This window comes from Rhinatrema bivittatum, chromosome 5 (genome assembly GCF_901001135.1).
Source record: "Rhinatrema bivittatum chromosome 5, aRhiBiv1.1, whole genome shotgun sequence".
In the NCBI taxonomy this organism is placed as follows: Eukaryota; Metazoa; Chordata; class Amphibia; order Gymnophiona; family Rhinatrematidae; genus Rhinatrema; species Rhinatrema bivittatum.
In genome coordinates this window covers 341,880,414-341,897,664 of record NC_042619.1, presented here as the reverse complement: position 1 = coordinate 341,897,664, position 17,251 = coordinate 341,880,414, and the positions used below count along the sequence as shown (strand labels likewise).

Genomic DNA, 17,251 nt, shown 5'->3' with positions numbered 1-17,251 from the left:
AAATTGCCACTACCTATTTATTTTTTATATGCTAAATAACAGTCATTTCATCAGCAACTAATTCATCCATCCTTTCGCCATATCATTAGACTTACATCCTCAGTGTTTTCCATTCTAGGCTTATTACGCCTACTTCTGTTTCTTAAACCCCACCCCAAGACGCTCTAGCAACTCTCTGTTCTTTATGGTGCTACCGGGGAGGATGTTCCGCCTCCTTCCCCAGATGGTTGGTCAAGATAAACGTCAAGTTTAGGAGCCCTGCTAGGATTGGCTGGCGCGGGTTGTTGTTCAGTGCTTGTCCTGCTTGTGGTGGTGTGATAATTTATGGGCATCCTGAGCTCCGTCATTTTTAAGGAAACGGACTGAGCGTGAAATTAGGAGTTGTAGTTTCGGGTTCTCGATGTATGAGCTTTGTTCATTAATTATACAGGGGTGCGGTGTCAGCGTGAAGGTTTTCTAAGGAGGTGAAGGTACGGAAGGAGATAGGGGCTGGGAATGGAAGGAAGGAAATGAGCTTTTCCCCATGGCAGAGGAGACGAGCACCAGGTTCAAGGGGGATGGGAAACGGCAGAGAAAGAGGGCTGCCAATAAGAAGCAATGAAAGGGTAGTTAAAGGAACTTGAATGCGAGAGGGAGGAAGGGATGCTTTACTGAGAGGAGAAGGTTGGCGTATCCAGAATGTTAGGACAGAGAGGAGAGATAAGAGGTTGGGTGCCGAATTTTTTCTTCAGAAATATATAGGATTTATGTGTTTTGATTCTCGATTGTTAACGGTGCTCTCCTGTTGGTTATTAATGTTTTGAAGAGTTTTGCGTGAATAACTCAGTAATTCACAATCTAATTTATTTCATGCGCCAGATGATTTAGGAGGCTGTTTTGTGTCAGTGGATGCAAATGGGAGAATGGTGTCTAATAATGACATAGAATGCCGCATACACAGAACCAAGACAGTGAGAAAAAGTCCACAAAATGCCATACGTGTTAACAAAACGATTTTTCACTGTAAGTTTGTTTTGTTACATAACATATATTGCTATTTTTAGATCGACGGGGTTGTATTTTCCGCTTGATCTGGCAGATTGAGAAAAAGAAAAATGTCTTCGGACGCTTTCCATTTGGTTGTCCGTCCTAGATTTGACTCCAAATGGCTGAAAACAGATTTACAGGTAAATACTTCAAATATTATTTTGATATTTTTGCACTTCATAGTGTCATAGTTTTTGTGACTTTGTAAACCCTTAAATTCTGTGCTATTGTGCATGGTGATGTGCTTTTTAAAAAATATTACTTGGAACACTTACTGTATGTAAATGCCCAAAATTTATATGAAATGTAACAATTGCTAATCCATGAAGATATAGATGCAATATAAAAATCTGTAAGTTATAATTAATATTTCCTAGCGTGTAGCAGATGGACTCAAAACAAGTGGGTATAGTGTGCTCGTGCTAGCAGTTGGAGACTGATCTGACGTCGGCACGGGTACATATACCCCCGCAGGAAGTGCAGCAATTCAGTAATTTCCGTCTCCAAAGCAGTTTGGAGCTACCTTACGCTTGCTGAGCATTTTTCCAAATTATAACGACTAAATTCCTGCGGTGATACCCTCGGGTCCCTCCTCCAGTTGAGTTTCCCGAGGTGATTTCCGTGGGACCTCGGAGGTGAGTGCCTCGGTCCAGTGGCCGGATCGCGGCAGGGACCTAGCCCCGAGTGAAAAGGGCTCGGGCGCGGCTTAGAGGCAGCCTCGGTCCCGGTGAGGACGTGGCCCCCGAGCGAGACGACGTTCGGGCGCGGCTTAGAGGCAGCGGGTGCACTTCCTCGATCTCAGCGGTGACGGTAATCACCCTCTCCCCCCGCAGCCGGAGACCGCCTGGGTCGCAGCCGGGAAGCGCCGAAGACAAGGTAAGGCGTACATCTTTACTTACTGGTCTCCGAAGGGCGAGGATTAGCAGGGTCCGCCTATGTGGCAGTCCGCCAAGGAGGTCGCCATTTTGCCTGCTCGCCAGCCCTGGTTCACCGCCTTGATCTAAGCGGGACGACGGGCGCGTATGTTAGGCGCCCGAAACGATTTGGGCGCCCATTGCTGGTGATACGCGCACGTTGATAGCATAGGCGCACGTTCATAGGCACACGCTCATAGGCGCACATTAATATGTGTAGGCGCACGTTGATAAGTGCACACTTATAGGAGCTCAGACGCGATGGAGCGTAAGAGAGCCCATGCAGCCGCAGAGCCGGCACTTCCAGACTCAGGCATAAGAGCTCTAGGCCTCTGCTCAGCATGCCACCTCAGAGCCACACAGAGCGAGGAAACAGACTCCCTATGTGCCCAATGTGAAGAGGCCCTGGGAGTCCCAGGCCAGGGCCGGTCTCAGCCCAGTTTGACTGCCAGTTCCTCAGGGAACACCCCGAACCTAGCGGGCCGCGGTGAACAGCCAGGGAACCCTACAGATCTGGTGCCCCTACGGCTAGAACCTGCTTCCCTCTCCTGGGTGGAATTATTCAAGGGGATTCATGCCTTCGTCAAGATGCAGTCTGATCCCCTACCAGGCCCATACATACCGGATGACCCTGCCCCGGGACCCTCAAGACCTACGCATGGCCACCCAGAAGCCCCACTTATGGGGACTCGGATTATTCTGAGGAAGATGGCGAGCCCCCCGAGGAGGGAGAACTCCCCTCGGGGATAGAACCATATCGAACCATGAGACGCTTCTTTCCTAAGGAGGATCTTCCAGACCTGGTCTCTCAATGCCTGTCAGAGCTAGCTATACCGGGCCAGGGGAACCCAGAATGAACCCCCTGCTAGAGGGCCTGTGTCTAATGGCTCACCATTTTCCCCTCCTACAAGCAGCACAGCAGTTAATCGATCTGGAGTGGAATGTGCCAGACGCTTCCTTCAAAGGGGGTCGGGCTTTGTCTAGCATGTACCCCCTAGACCCGGCAACCAAGGAGCTGCTGGCGTGCCCGATGGTAGATACCATAGTTAGCGCAATTGTGAAGCGCACCACCATTCCGGTGGAAGGAGGGGCGGCCCTCAAGGATGCACACGACCGGCGCATGGACGCCATTCTGAAACAAGCCTTTGAGGTGGCAGCCATGTCCCTACGAATTGCGACCTGCTGCACAGTGGTGACGCGCTCCTGCTTATCACAAGCCAGGAACAACACCCCGGGAGAAGAAATGGAATCAGCCCTCTCATTCCTCACTGACGCTGCCTCCGACCTAGTTCGCACAGCAGCCAAAGGAGTATCATCCTCAGTGGCAGCCAGAAGACACCTCTGGCTACGTAATTGGTCAGCCGACTCCTTCTCCAAGACTCGCCTCACGAGAATGCCCTTTCAGGGATCCCTCCTGTTTGGCAGCGACCTCGAGAAATTGGCTAATGAGGCGCCTCTCCATTACCCCGTCTACCGGAAGACAGGTCAAGGAGGACCCAGCGCCTTTTTCCTAGACCATCCAGAGGTAGAAGCTCTCAACGCTTCAATCCTTACAGGACTCGCTACCAAGCACCTCGTTCTCAGACCAGGAACCAGTCCTTTCGGACCAGGCACAACAAGAGGGGAACCGGCTCGGGCTCTGGTCCCAGCCGCACCCCACAATGACAATCGGCCGACCCATCTGGGGGTAGCAGCCAACGGGGGCAGGCTAACCCTCTTCTACCGCAGGTGGGTCGAGATTACCTCGGACCAGTGGGTCCTCTCCATCATCCGAGAAGGGTATTACCTGGACTTTCTTCGGCTCCCGCCGGACAAGTTTGTGGAATCTCCGTGTTCACCCCTCAAGAGGGCGGCACTAGAAGTTACCTTGCAGAGGCTCCTATCCCTAAAAGCCATAATCCCAGTGCCTGCATGGGAGGAAAATTCTGGGCATTATTCCATTTATTTCATAGTACCCAAGAAGGAGGGCACTTTCAGGCCCGTCCTGGACCTCAAGTCAGTCAACCGACACCTACGGGTCCCCAGCTTTCGCATGGAAACTCTGCGGTCAAGAATGCAGTACAGCCAGGGGAGTTTCTCACATCCCTAGATCTGTCGGAAGCCTACTTGCATATCCCAATTCATCGGGATCACCAGCGCTATTTACGCTTCAAAGTCCTGAATCAACACTTCCAGTTCCGAGCTTTACCCTTCGGGTTAGCCACCGCGCCTCGAACCTTTACCAAGGTCATAGTAGTAGTGGCGGCGTCACTCAGGAAGGAAGGAATCCTCGTCCATCCCTACCTGGACGAGTGGCTGATCAGGGCAAAGTCCCCGGAGGAGAGCCACCAGGCAACCAACAGAGTGATATCTCTTCTGGAAAGCCTAGGATGGGTAGAAAACTTGAACAAGAGTTCCCTACAGCCTTCTCAGTCGACACCCAGAAAGACAAGGTCAGCCTGACCGCCAAGAGGAGAGCAAAGCTCCAGAATCGTCTGCAGGCCCTGCTGAGCGCCACCCGGCCCACAGCTTGGGATTACCTACAGGTCCTCGGCCTTATGGCATCCACGCTGGAGGTGATACCATGGACGCGGGCTCATATGAGACCATTACAACGCGCCCTCCTATCTCGGTGGAGCCCACGATCACAGAACTATACCGTACACCTACCTCTCCCAGCCAGAGTGCGGAATCAGATACGGTGGTGGTTGCAGCCCGGCCTCATGAGCCGGGGTCCAGAATGTCCTCCCCAACCTGGACCTTGTTCACTACAGATGCCAGCCTGAATGGATGGGGAGCACACTGCGAAGAACTCACCGCCCAAGGGCGGTGGAACAGAGAAGAGTCGGGGTGGAACATCAACCGACTAGAGGCACGGGCAGTCAGGCTAGCGTGCCTGCGATTTGCCCACAGACTTAGAAACAGAGCGGTCAGAGTGATGTCGGACAACGCCACCACGGTGGCATACATCAACCGACAGGGCGGAACCAGAAGCCAACAGGTATCCCTAGAAATAGCCCCCCTGATGACTTGGGCGGAAGCAAATCTCCAGTACATCTCCGCCGTCCACGTTGCCGGGAAGGACAACACCACGGCAGACTTCCTCAGCAGAGAAAGCCTAAACCAGGGGGAATGGCAGCTGTCGCCCACAGCTTTCCAGATGATTGTGGATCGGTGGGGGACGCCGGGCATGGACCTACTAGCAGACAGGTCAAACGCTCAAGTACCCAGATATTTCAGCTGCAGGCGGTATCCATGGCCTCAGGGGATCCTGCTATATGCCTTTCCTCCATGGCCCCTGCTGGGCGCCATTATACACAAGATTCAGCGGCACAGAGGCCTAGTTCTTCTAGTGGCCCCGGACTGGCCAAAAAGACCCTGGTATGCAGGCATGAGAAGACTACTGGCAGGGACTCCATTTCCCCTGCCTCCACACAGGGACCTGCTGCGGCAAGGTCCCATCCTCCACGAGGATCCAGCTCAATTCTCTCTTATGGTCTGGCCATTGAGAGGGCTAGACTGAAGAAAAGAGGATACTCGGGGCAGGTAATATACACTCCTCCGAGCACGCAAGTTCTCCACATCACTAAGGATCTGGAGAGTATTTGAAGCCTGGTGCGACTCTCACAGCACCAATCCACATGCAGCTAAAATCGCTATCATTTTGGATTTCCTGCAAGATGGCCTTCAGAAGGGTCTGTCCCTCAATTCCATCAAGGTTCAAGTGGCAGTGCTATCCTGGTATGGTCCCCGGAGTGACGGCAACAACATCGCCACACACCCAGACGTTTCACGTTTCCTGAAAGGAGTCAAACACATTCGCCCGCCACTGAAGTGGCCAGTGCCCCTGTGGAACCTCAACCTAGTTTTGGAATTTCTAGCGGGACACGCCTTCAGACCACTTCGAGGCCTGTCCCTCTGTTTATTAACCTTGAAGATGGTGTTCCTGCTGGCTGTATGCTCAGCACGCCGCATCTCAGAGCTACAAGCGCTGTCCTGCCGTGATCCGTTTCTCAGAATCATTCCAGAGGCTATCCATCTTCGCACGGTTCCTTCCATCTTACCCAAAGTAGTCTCACACTTCCACCTCAACCAAACCATATCCTTGCCTACCACAGAAGGTTTGAAGAAGTCAGAAGAAGGTCGAATACTACGCCATCTCGACATCGGCAGGCTGCTGTCCAGATACCTGGAAATGTCAGAAGCAGTACAAAAGACGGACCACCTGTTCGTCCTTCACAGCAGGAAGAAGCAAGGGGAAGCGGCCTCACGGGCAACCATCGCCCGCTGGATCAAAGAAGTTATCAAATTGGAAAACCCAAGGAACCATTGAGGAGCTCGACGTCCTTGTGGTTGGGGCCAGTCTCGAATACAAGCCACTTTATCTGGATCCATGCGGAAACCTTCAGTAGAAACTATAAATCACAAAAACAGTAATGAGGTTTGCTCTAACAAACATTTTTCTAATTTTACATAAAGATGGTGCTTCCGCAGACGTTGTAGAACTTGTCTAACTGCAGTACGATGAGTTCTTAGATCCTTGGAATAGATAAGTAGATCATCGAGATACGCGATCACACTAGTATTAAGGAGATCTCGAAATATTTCATTCATTAGGTTTTGGAAGACTGCTGGGGCATTACACAGTCCAAAAGGCATCACCAAATATTCGTAATGTCCGTCGCGTGTGTTAAATGCAGTCTTCCACTCATCTCCAGATCTAATTCACAATAGATTATATGCTCCTCTGAGATCAAGTTTTTAGTAAAGATTTTAGCTCCCTGGAGTCGATCCAATAACTCTGGAATGAGAGGAATTGGATATCTATCTTTCAGTGTAATGGCGTTAAGACCTCTGTAATCTATACAAGGTCTTAATGTCCCATCTTTTTTTGCCTCAAAGAAAAATCCAGCTCCTGCTGGTGAGTTGGAGGGATGAATGAACCCACGTTGAAGATTTTCTTGGATATAGTGTGACATTGTTTGAGTTTCAGGTAAAGATAATGGGTATACCCGACCTCTAGGTGGAGTGCTACCTGGAAGGAGATTAATAGCACAGTCGAACGGTCGGTGCTCGGGAAGAGTCTCCACCTTTTTCTTTTGAGAAAACATCTATGAAATCTTTATATTGAGAAGGTAGACCAGTAAAAGTCGTAGCAAGCATGAACAATGGTTGAGGTACATTATGGAGGCAAAATGAATGACAGGCTGGACCCCAAGCCGCTAATTGTAAAGTTTCCCAATCAATATGTGGTAAATGTTTTTGAAGCCACGGAAGGCCTAAGACAATTGGATGTATGGCCTTTTCTAATAAAAAGAGAGAAATTTCTTCTTCATGCATAATCCCAGTACGAAACCTCACAGGGTTGGTAACATGAGATACTTGACCAGGTAACGATTCCCCTCGGATGGAGGAAATAAGAAGTGGAGGCGTCTTGGAAATAACAAAGTCCTAATTGCTTACAAAGCTAGCCAAGATGAAATTTCCACCAGCCCCAAAATCTATAAAGGCTTGTGTTGTAAACGCATCTTTCTGATGAAAAAGAGTCACTGGGGAGTAGGATTAGTGCAGCCTAGGGTTATCTCCCCAGTGACTTCTAGGCTCGAGTGTTTTCCGGCCTCTCGGGACAATGGTCCAAAATATGACCTTTGCCTTCGCAATAAAGGCACAGACCTTGGGAATGATGATGTTGTCTCTCCTCTGGCGTAAGGCGACTACGTCCCAGCTGCCTAGATTCTTCAGTACGGTTAGAGACTAATTCAGTGCTAGAAGGTGTGACTATTGGTCGAGAGAAAGCCGGTGCTAGAAGAACTGGTTTGCGAATTGGTTTAACCTCCCGGAGTTGTTGCTGGATACGACTATCAATTCGTCCCGCCAAATCAATAAGAGATTCAAGTTCCAAAGGCAGTTCTCGGGCAGCAAGTTCATTTTTTATTCTTGATGATAACCCCTCCAAGAAAATACTGCATAAACTGTCATCATGCCAGCCAAGCTCCAAAGCCAAAGTATGGAATTCCACTGCATAATCCATTAAAGATCGGGAATCCTGTCTAAGGTGCAAAAGATCCTAGGACGCTGTAGACTGTCGACTCGGCTCATCAAAAACTTGTCTGAAATTCTGTATAAAAGAAGCCAAATCTGTAAGGAGAGAATCTCCACGTTCCCACAGAGGGGAGGCTCACGCAAGAGCCTTCCCATCTAACAAGGACAAAATGAAGGTGATCTTAATCTGATCCATGGGGAATTGAGCAGATTGTATTGAGAAGTGCATAAAGCAGTGGTTTAAAAACCCACGACATTGCTTACGATCTCCGGAGTATCTTGGAGGAGCTGACAAATGAATTGGAGCAACTTGAGAGATTGAAGCCACTGGAGGTGTTGTTGGAGCTGTCGGCACGGGAGTGGAATCTAATCGGTTATCCAAGCGCTCTACGGTTGCAGCCAGGACATCCAGACATATCTGTTGTTGCTGAAGGCATTGGGTCAAATCAGGAATGGCCTGGAGAGCACTTAAATCTGCCAAGTCCATGGTCCTGGCAAACTGTTGAGATTGTGGACCCTTTCTCTGTGACATTATGAAGTTCGTCTCAAAGGTGGAGCCCCTGAGACATTGTCAGCGGAAAGCGGTGCAAGCAAGAAAACCAAACAAAATATTAGTTCCTACCAGTCCACGTTCCTCTGGAATTCGGTCTTTGGAAGTTGGGATCGTCTGCGAAAAGTAGTTGAAACGTGAAAAGTACTGGATCTGGAACAGGCTGGATTAAGATTTGACCGTAGTTGGATCTAGTTGAATCAGGCTCAGTACAAAGCTGGAACAAGCTGACAGGCCTCAAGAATGAAGCTGGAGCAGACTGGCAGGCCTCACTCACGCACGACTGTTGCCAGGGCAAAGAAATCCAAGACCGTTGCTGTTTTAAAACAGTCCAAGGCTTCCAATGATAGTTCTGTGCCTCGAGCTCTGTAACTCACCTGCTGCCGATTTAAGACGTCTGATGTCACTGACTCACGCGTGCGTCCTGAGGGCCTGCTCCGATGCTGCCGACAAAACGACCCGAGCAACGCGATCGAGTCACAACCCCCAGAGAATGCCGCGGTGGACCCCCGACACCGAGAACGGAGTGTCCAGACCTACTGGAACAAGTGGGAAGGCCCAGCTGTGGCAAATCATGGCCGGGTTTTGTAACAACTAACCACATCCTCTGGCAACAAATTCCAGAACGTAATTGTACGTTGAGTGTGAAAGAACTTTCTCTGATTAGTCTTAAATGTGCTACTTGCTAACTTCATGGAATGCCCCATAGTCCTTTTATTATCCGAAAGTGTAAATAACCGATTCATATCTACTCGTTCAAGAGCGCTCATGATTTTAAAGACTTCTATCATATACCCCCTCAGCCGTCTCTTCTCCAAGCTGAACAGGCCTAACCTCTTCAGCCTTTCCTCATAGGGGAGCTGTTCCATCCCCTAATCAAATTTGCAGATGATACAAAATTGTTCAGAGTAGTTAAATCACAAGCAGATTGTGATAAATTGCAGGAAGACCTTCTGAGATTGGAAAATTGGGCATCCAAATGGTAGATGAAATTTAATGTGGATAAGTGCATGGTGATGCATATAGGGAAAAATAACCCATGATTTAGTTACACAATGTTAGGTTCCCTTAAAGGAGCTACCACCCAAGAAAGAGATCTAGGCGTCATAGTGGATAACACATTGAAATCATCGGTTCAGTGTGCTGTGGCAGTCAAAAAAGCAAACAGAATGTTGGGAATTATTAGAAGGGGAATGGTGAATAAAACGGAAAATGTCATAATGCCTCTATCGCTCCATAGTGAAGACCGTACATTGAATACTGTGTACAGTTCTGGTCTCTGACTCTCAAAAAAATATAGTTGCGATGGAGAAAGTACAGAGAAGGGCGACCAAAATGATAAAGGGAATGGAACAGCTCCCCTATGAGGAAAGACTTTTCAGCTTGGAGAAGATGGCTGAGGGAGGGGTATGATAGAGGTGTTTAAAATCACGAGAAGTCTAGACGAGTTAATGTGAATCAGTTATTTACTTTTTCGGATAATAGACTACGGGGCACTCCATGAAGTTAGCATGTGGCACATTTAAAACTAATCAGAGAAAGTTCTTTTTCACTCAACGCACAATTAAACTCTGGAATTTGTTGCCAGAGGATGTGGTTAGTGCAGTTAGTGTAGCTGTGTTTAAAAAAAAGGATTGGATAAGTTCTTGGAGGAGAAGTCCATTACCTGCTATTAATTAAGTTGACTTAGAAAATAGCCAATGTTATTACTAGCAACAGTAGCATGGAATAGACTTAGTTTTTGAGTACTTGCCAGGTTCTTATGACCTGGATTGGCCACTGTTGGAAACAGGATGCTGGGCTTGATGGACCCTTGGTGTGACCCATTATGGCATGTTTTATATGTTCTTAAACTTGACCAATCTCAAATGTCGGCCTTAGGCGATACGCTGGTTCCATAATAATCTAGTGGCTCTGTATATTGACCCCCATCTGCGCAGGTAGGTCCATTTCACTCCAAAGAAGGAAAGGTTTCCCTTGCAGTACTTCAGGCCAAACCAATGATGTGCACATTATTGCATCTACTATGGTTTACTAAATCGTCAAACTTATCTTCAAGTTGTTGGTTTTGTTTCGCAGCTGATGATCTGCATCATAGAGTGCGGTAAGCTGCTCGTCATAGCACCCGAACTTTTGATCTATCACTGTAATTAGAGTTCTGATTAGCAAATCTGTCATAAAGTTCGTCCTTAGATCAATGCAGTTTTTACGGTTTGCCCTTTTAGTGAGCTCTCGAAACGTTTGCTCTGAAAAACCATCAACTGAAGGCTCCGTCTTTGGCATCATTTTATCTTCCTGTGCTGGCGGTTTTCCCCCCTCTGTTCTTTTTGGACGTGTTGACATTTCCACCGCCTGTTTTATCCTGCCTTTGTCCATAAATGAATGAGAAGTCAAATTGTGAGGATGGCTGAACAGTTTCTTGTGGGCTGAAGCATTAAACATGCTGGACTTCAGCCTATATATATATATATGTCATGAAATATCACTTTATTTACAGGATGAAAGACAATATATACACCAGTCTGCCTACCTCTTGCAGTATCTTCTTGTATTTCCTACTCTACTCAGAGAGGGGCCAGGAGCTCCTACTCCTGGAGACACATCCGGGGCCTTTCGATCTCAATTGGGCTTAGCCACTTATACCCCTCTGGCTGGCCCTGCCCTCTGAGCTCCTCCTGCCCAGCCGGGTCCCGCCTATGGAGCAGTATCCCTTTAGGGGATTTAAAGTAGACCAAGCATCTGGCTTGGTCCTGCACAGATTCATAGGGGAACACTAGGGGTATACTCTCACACCAAGATATATGAATTTCCAGCCAAATCCAATACTGAATAGGTTAATTGTGCAGATTATTAGCGATTCCCTAGGAGCTCAGGCACCCAAAGTCTGCCTAGTCTTACATCATCTGCAAGAATTTTTGTTTGGTAAAACAATTTTTTAGAAGTTGTCTGTATTTCGGGGAGAAGTTTACCTTGTGAGGCTGGAAGGAGTTGCTGGCCAGGAAGACTTTATCTGACTCCAGGCAACGGTTGGAGAGAGTTGAGGCCCCCTTCCCCCCCAGTTGGGCTTTGCTGATGTCATTACTGAGCACCTTGATTCTGCCTTAAATTGCAGAGCCCTGCGGTGCGCAGCCACCGATGTGCTGATGAAGCCGCGTGCCAAAGGGACATGCCCTAGGCATTAAAATGGAGAGGAAGAGAAAATCTGGACATATTCTCCTGCTTCTCCCTTGGCAGCACTTCGTGGGCTTATGGATGAGTCTTCCTTGGTGAATCTTCACCTTGATGAATATCTTTAAGTCCTGGGCCCGTTTAGCCACCCCTGCAGCCAGCCACAGTGTGTTTTACTGAAGATTTGACTTTTTCTAGTAATAATCCCAACACAACTGCGGCTTTCACAAATCCTCAACTGGTTCTACAGTCTTCTGGGGTTGTGAAACCCTGAAGTCAACTTTGCCAATTCTGGAGGCTTCGAGAGCTACTTCTTTTGTAGCTCCTTTTCCTTCTATGACTGGAGTAGCCGAAGGAATTGAGGAAGCAGTTAATGTCACTCTTTTGGATGTGTGGAGATTTTATTGCTAAGGTTAACAAATTTTTCACATTCTGTGTCCTAGATTCATGTCTTTTCAAGTGAAATGAGGTCTAAAATGGAAGAGCCAGAAACTAAAATTGCAGGATTAGAAAGCTCTAAAACACAGTTAACTTCTGTGCAAGCTGTTTGTTCTTAATAAAAGAGGTACAATCTTAATGTCCATAATCAGCTTGAATTGTTAGAAAATGAAACTAGATCCTGGAATTTGTCTTTTTAAATTTTCCTTTTTCTAAGCTTTAATCACCTGGGGAATTATTTAGGAAGTATATATGTGCAGTATTAACCTTTTGAGGGTAAAGTTAAAGTTCTGTCTAAATGGTATTGTCTTCCTAAGAAGAAAGCATAATGGATAAGGATGGGGGATTGGATGTCCTGGCTAGTCCAGGGATTTCTACCTTCCAAGAAGATTCCCTTCATAACATTTCAACTAGAGCTACTTTGCTTGTTTCCTATTCTTTTAAGAAAGATAATGGTTTGGTCCTCTGTAAATATTTTCAGTATAAAGATTTTCTTTTTTGTGGCCAAAAAATCCAGATATTTCCTGATGTTTCTTGGACTAATCAAGTCTGTAGAAAACAATTTCTTACTTAGAAGCAAAGGTTCCTAGATATTGGAGCAAGCTTTTTCCTCAAATTTCCATGCAAAAGTTTAGTAACCCATCAGAATAATAAATCTTGACCCATTATATTTAGAATGTTTGTTTGTTTCTTAAGGGATAAGGCACTGGGGAATTCATAGTACCTCGCAAAGATAGCAGGTGGTTAGAAATGCTATAGGAACTGAAAAAGCTGATTGCCTCTTATTCTATGAATTTTATATATATAATTCGATATAAATACATTTTTTTTGTTCTCCTTCTCAATAATGTGGGCTAGTATTTTGGAATTTTCTTAGGTCCAGTATTGGGTGTATTATTGTTTTGTATTGTTAAATTTTCCTTATTTCTTGTTTTATTTCATTGTATAAATGATATAAACAGAAAAAGGAAAAAAATTGCCTATATTTCTGGTGGTGTTGAAGGTTATCAATCACACACTAACGGCTCTTCTGTACCTTATGTATTCCGGGTACCCCAATTGTAAACAATGCCTTAAAAGATTGGTACACCTGGTATTTTCATTAAATCATTCAAATGTAGCTGCTATATATTTGTAGGACCTCTCCTCACAGGGTCAGTGGTATTTTTACCAGACTCTCTCCTATGGTACTAGGTCCTTTTTACTTTATATTTTTTTGAGTATTTTTCAAGACTTTTTTTCACCACCATTTTTCACATATTTAGTAAATTAAACCTTCAAACACAGTCATATGTTAGAAAAAGCCACTTTTCTCATTTCCGAGATCAATATATTCAGCAGTACTTATCTGCATAACCCAACGCGATCGCGTTTTGGACCCCCGCTCTTGAGGTCCTGCTTCAGGGGACAAAAATTTTCATCATATTCTGTGACAAAAACGACCAGTAAGAAGAATTCAATAGCTATATTCTATCATTATTTTTTAGCCGCGACCCCAAGGTTGGAGTCGCCTTACTTAAGGCGGCTAAAAAATAATGATAGAATATAGCTATTGAATTTTTCTTACTGGTCGTTTTTGTCACAGAATATGATGAAAATTTTTGTCCCCTGAAGCAGGACCTCAAGAGCGGGGGTCCAAAACGCGATCGCGTTGGGTTATGCAGATAAGTACTGCTGAATATATTGATCTCGGAAATGAGAAAAGTGGCTTTTTCTAACATATGACTGTGTTTGAAGGTTTAATTTACTAAATATGTGAAAAATGGTGGTGAAAAAACGTCTTGAAAATGCTCAAAAAAATATAAAGTAAAAGGACCTAGTACCATAAGAGAGAGTCTGGTAAAAATACCACTGACCCGGTGTTGAAGGTTAGACATTGAAGTATTAAAAGCTCATTCCCTGAAGTTTGGTGTGTGCTTTATGAAAGAAAAATGTAAATATTGCATATTTTGGGGAATTGGTAGACATTTTTTAATAGGACTGCTCTATATCACTCTTTCTTGTTTCTCTTCTCCAGCTTGTATTCACAAAGGATGGACTTTGTGATCTCTGGAATGAAATGGTCAAGGATGGTGAAATCATATACACTGGAACAGAATTAGTAGAAAATGGAGAACTTCCTAGAAAAGGTAAAACATTTATATTATTCTATCTTTTTTTTAATGCTGTTATACAAATATGCCCTTGCTTATTTGATAGAGGCTCTAGGCAGGTTAATAAATACATAAAATATTCAGTTTCTTTATTTTCAGCCACCTGAGAATTCCTTACCCATTCTATATCCTTTCTCATCCTGCTGTCTTCCAGCCACTGCAATGACCGTCCTTGGTCATGGGAAGCAATGTAACAAGTCTTTTTCTGGTACTTGGAAATCATAGACCCTGAATCTGTCCAATAGGTGTTACCATTGTGTGTCGATTGACTCCTTTCACTTGCATGTTCTACATCATTCTTAACTTCTGCTGACTCAAGGAGTAGAAGACCTGAGCTGGGAGTCGAACCCAGGTTTCCTCCTCATGAGCCACTGGGCTAATGCTAACAAATACCATTTTGATACTAGAAGTTAGGCTTGTGTGAGAATTTCCAATACAATTTAAAAAAAGATTCTGGGAATACCACAGTCCGATGGCTGAAAGAATATCCTTGGAGGAAGTTTTTTTAAAAGTAGCTATTAAAACTTGATTTCTGTTAAAGCAGTATTTTAACCTAGATAAATGAGATGTTGGAGCTGACAAATTATAATGTATTTCTTTGCAGTGAAATTTTTAAAAATATTTTTATCACTATATAAATATTTTGTTCAGTCAGTCATGTTTTTTTTCCAATATTTTTTTATTCATTAACATAAAAAATAATACAATTGTTGACATAAAAGCTAGAGCAAACTCCATTAGTGACAATTGAATCTTTTCCCCCTACACTATAGAAACATAATCTCAATAGAGAATTTTGTGTTAACATTAAAGTACACCTAGGAACACTCAGATGTGATTGCAGTCCATTAGTTGCTCCAGAAATGGGCAGCTGAGTTCCAGAAGGGTGAAAGCCAGGCCACCAGTGGTAGAGGGACTTCTGCCTAGGCCAGTCACCTTCCTTTCAGGTTGAGCCCTCCAGTTCTGGTGGCCAGTGAGGCATGAAAAGCAGAATTAGACCCTGGCACGAAAGGAACCAGGGTGGGGAGCAGCAACACACCAGGAATCCAGGAGGCAGGACAAGCAGGAGTGCAGAAAGTAGAATCTGAAGGGTGCAGTAGGTTTCCAGTGCAGGAATGGAGCCAGAGTATGAGGGTTGGAAAGTAGGACCAAATTCTGGCATCTGACTGTTGAAAATTCCTTGGTATAAATGCAAATCTGTACAGGAAACAAGATGCCCACCAGGAGGAAGAAGGGACCACAGAGCTAGAAGAAATAGGCAGCCCACATTGCCATCTGCAGATTGGAGGTGCACTCAGCAACGGATCCTTAAATCAGTTATATTAGATATTCAGTTGTAGTCTCAATATTTGACCTTTAAGCATTGACATAAGACCTAGTTGTTAGAGCTAACATTCTCTAAGTTAATGTATAGTTAGTAAGCTGCCCCAGTGGTGCTGTTGCAAATTATTGCTTAGGATTGTTTTTTTCATAATTGTTTTCTCTATTTACTTTGTCATTTAATGTTATACGGTACTCCATTCACGATGCTTATAGAAGGCAGATTATCAAGTTTGATGTAAATTATGTGCTGCTGAATTCTGAAATAAAAATGCGATATTTCATCGTTTGGAATGGAATTTCACTTGCTTTGTGTCATTCTGTAACAGCTATGGTAAAGAGCGTTGTAGCGCCATTATTTTTTGGGGACATGTTGCATTTGAAATATGAATGTTGCTGAGATGACTTGACTGTAGTCTATCAATTTTTGATGCTCCAGATGAAGGTACTGAATGTCAGAGTGGATCCAAGAAAGAAGATCAAAACGAAAAAGAGAAAAAAGAGGAAGAGGAAATGCCAGTGCCTATTTATAAGGCCAAAGCGATCATAGAGAGTTGGGTATGGGGCCAGCAACCAGGTAAGACTGTCATACAGCAGATGGTGACAAACGTAATGTACATCAACACATGAAGGTACTAACGAGAAGTTCCAATCTTCAAACATACTTCACATGAAGTAATCAAATATTAATAACAATTTTTTTATATAAATCTTTAATTACAATGAGATTAAATACATGTTCATTATAAATACAAGAAAGATAATGTGATACATTGCAATGATATTTTACAAAAAATGAATATCAGAAATAGAAGCAGAAACAACAACATATACTAATGTGTAGTCAAGAATTCTTACATATAAATAAACAATTCTTGATTTCACTTAGACATATATTTGATTACTCTCATCCCATGTAATACACATACACTATACATCCACTCATATTACTTAAACCTGTCTTTACTTTTCCCTCTTCCAACATTCATACTACCAGCCAATACAACCAACTGATACAATGTATTAATTAAAAAAACTGTCTCATTTTGAAAATGTATCTCTTTCCACATACAATGTATTCTACATCGATGTCTCAGTCTTTTAGTTGAACAGGTCCCTATACAGTAGGATCCTCTCTGTTTTGCCTGATCCAGGCTTCTTCAGGGGATATGTAAAGTGAGTACTACATGAGAAAATATGCGATGTTGTGCATGTTGCGATGCTATAATTTCATTAATGCTGTTTTCTTGCCGGCAGCTGCTGATATAATTGTGAAATCCACCGTCATGTAAACAGATGTCTAAAAGGAATAATTTCATCAATCAATTTCTGTACTCGCTCAAAAATATTTACGAATAAAAACAAAAATAACAAATTTTTACCTCTATTCTTTGTGAACCAACTGAAATATCGAAAACGTTGTGCCGGTATTATATGTTTAAACGTCGGATATTCACTTGATGCTATCAGAAGATTTAATCGTCAATCTAGCTGATCTCACAACTATTTTCAATGTCTTTAAGTACATAATCTACAAAGATGGTAAACATTTTTTTAACAAATATTATAACTGCTGGATTTATGCAAAAAAACTTTAAAACTATAAGTCACACCAATTACCTGCCTACCGTTTCTCTGTCTCTGCCCCACTGAAATTGTTT

At 44.4% G+C, this 17,251-nt stretch overlaps 1 protein-coding gene across 1 annotated transcript in view; it reads left to right on the top strand.

The window, feature by feature from the left end:
- The first annotated feature begins 288 nt into the window (after window positions 1-288).
- The window catches only part of LOC115092958 (E3 ubiquitin-protein ligase HERC2-like), a 2,733,734-nt gene continuing 2,716,771 nt past the window's right edge, over window positions 289-17,251 (top strand). Inside the window, 4 exon segments of the mRNA XM_029604466.1 lie at window positions 289-470; window positions 1,044-1,166; window positions 14,135-14,246; window positions 16,030-16,167. Of these exon segments, the coding sequence (XP_029460326.1) occupies window positions 1,095-1,166; window positions 14,135-14,246; window positions 16,030-16,167 (322 nt within the window). The 5' untranslated portion in view covers window positions 289-470; window positions 1,044-1,094.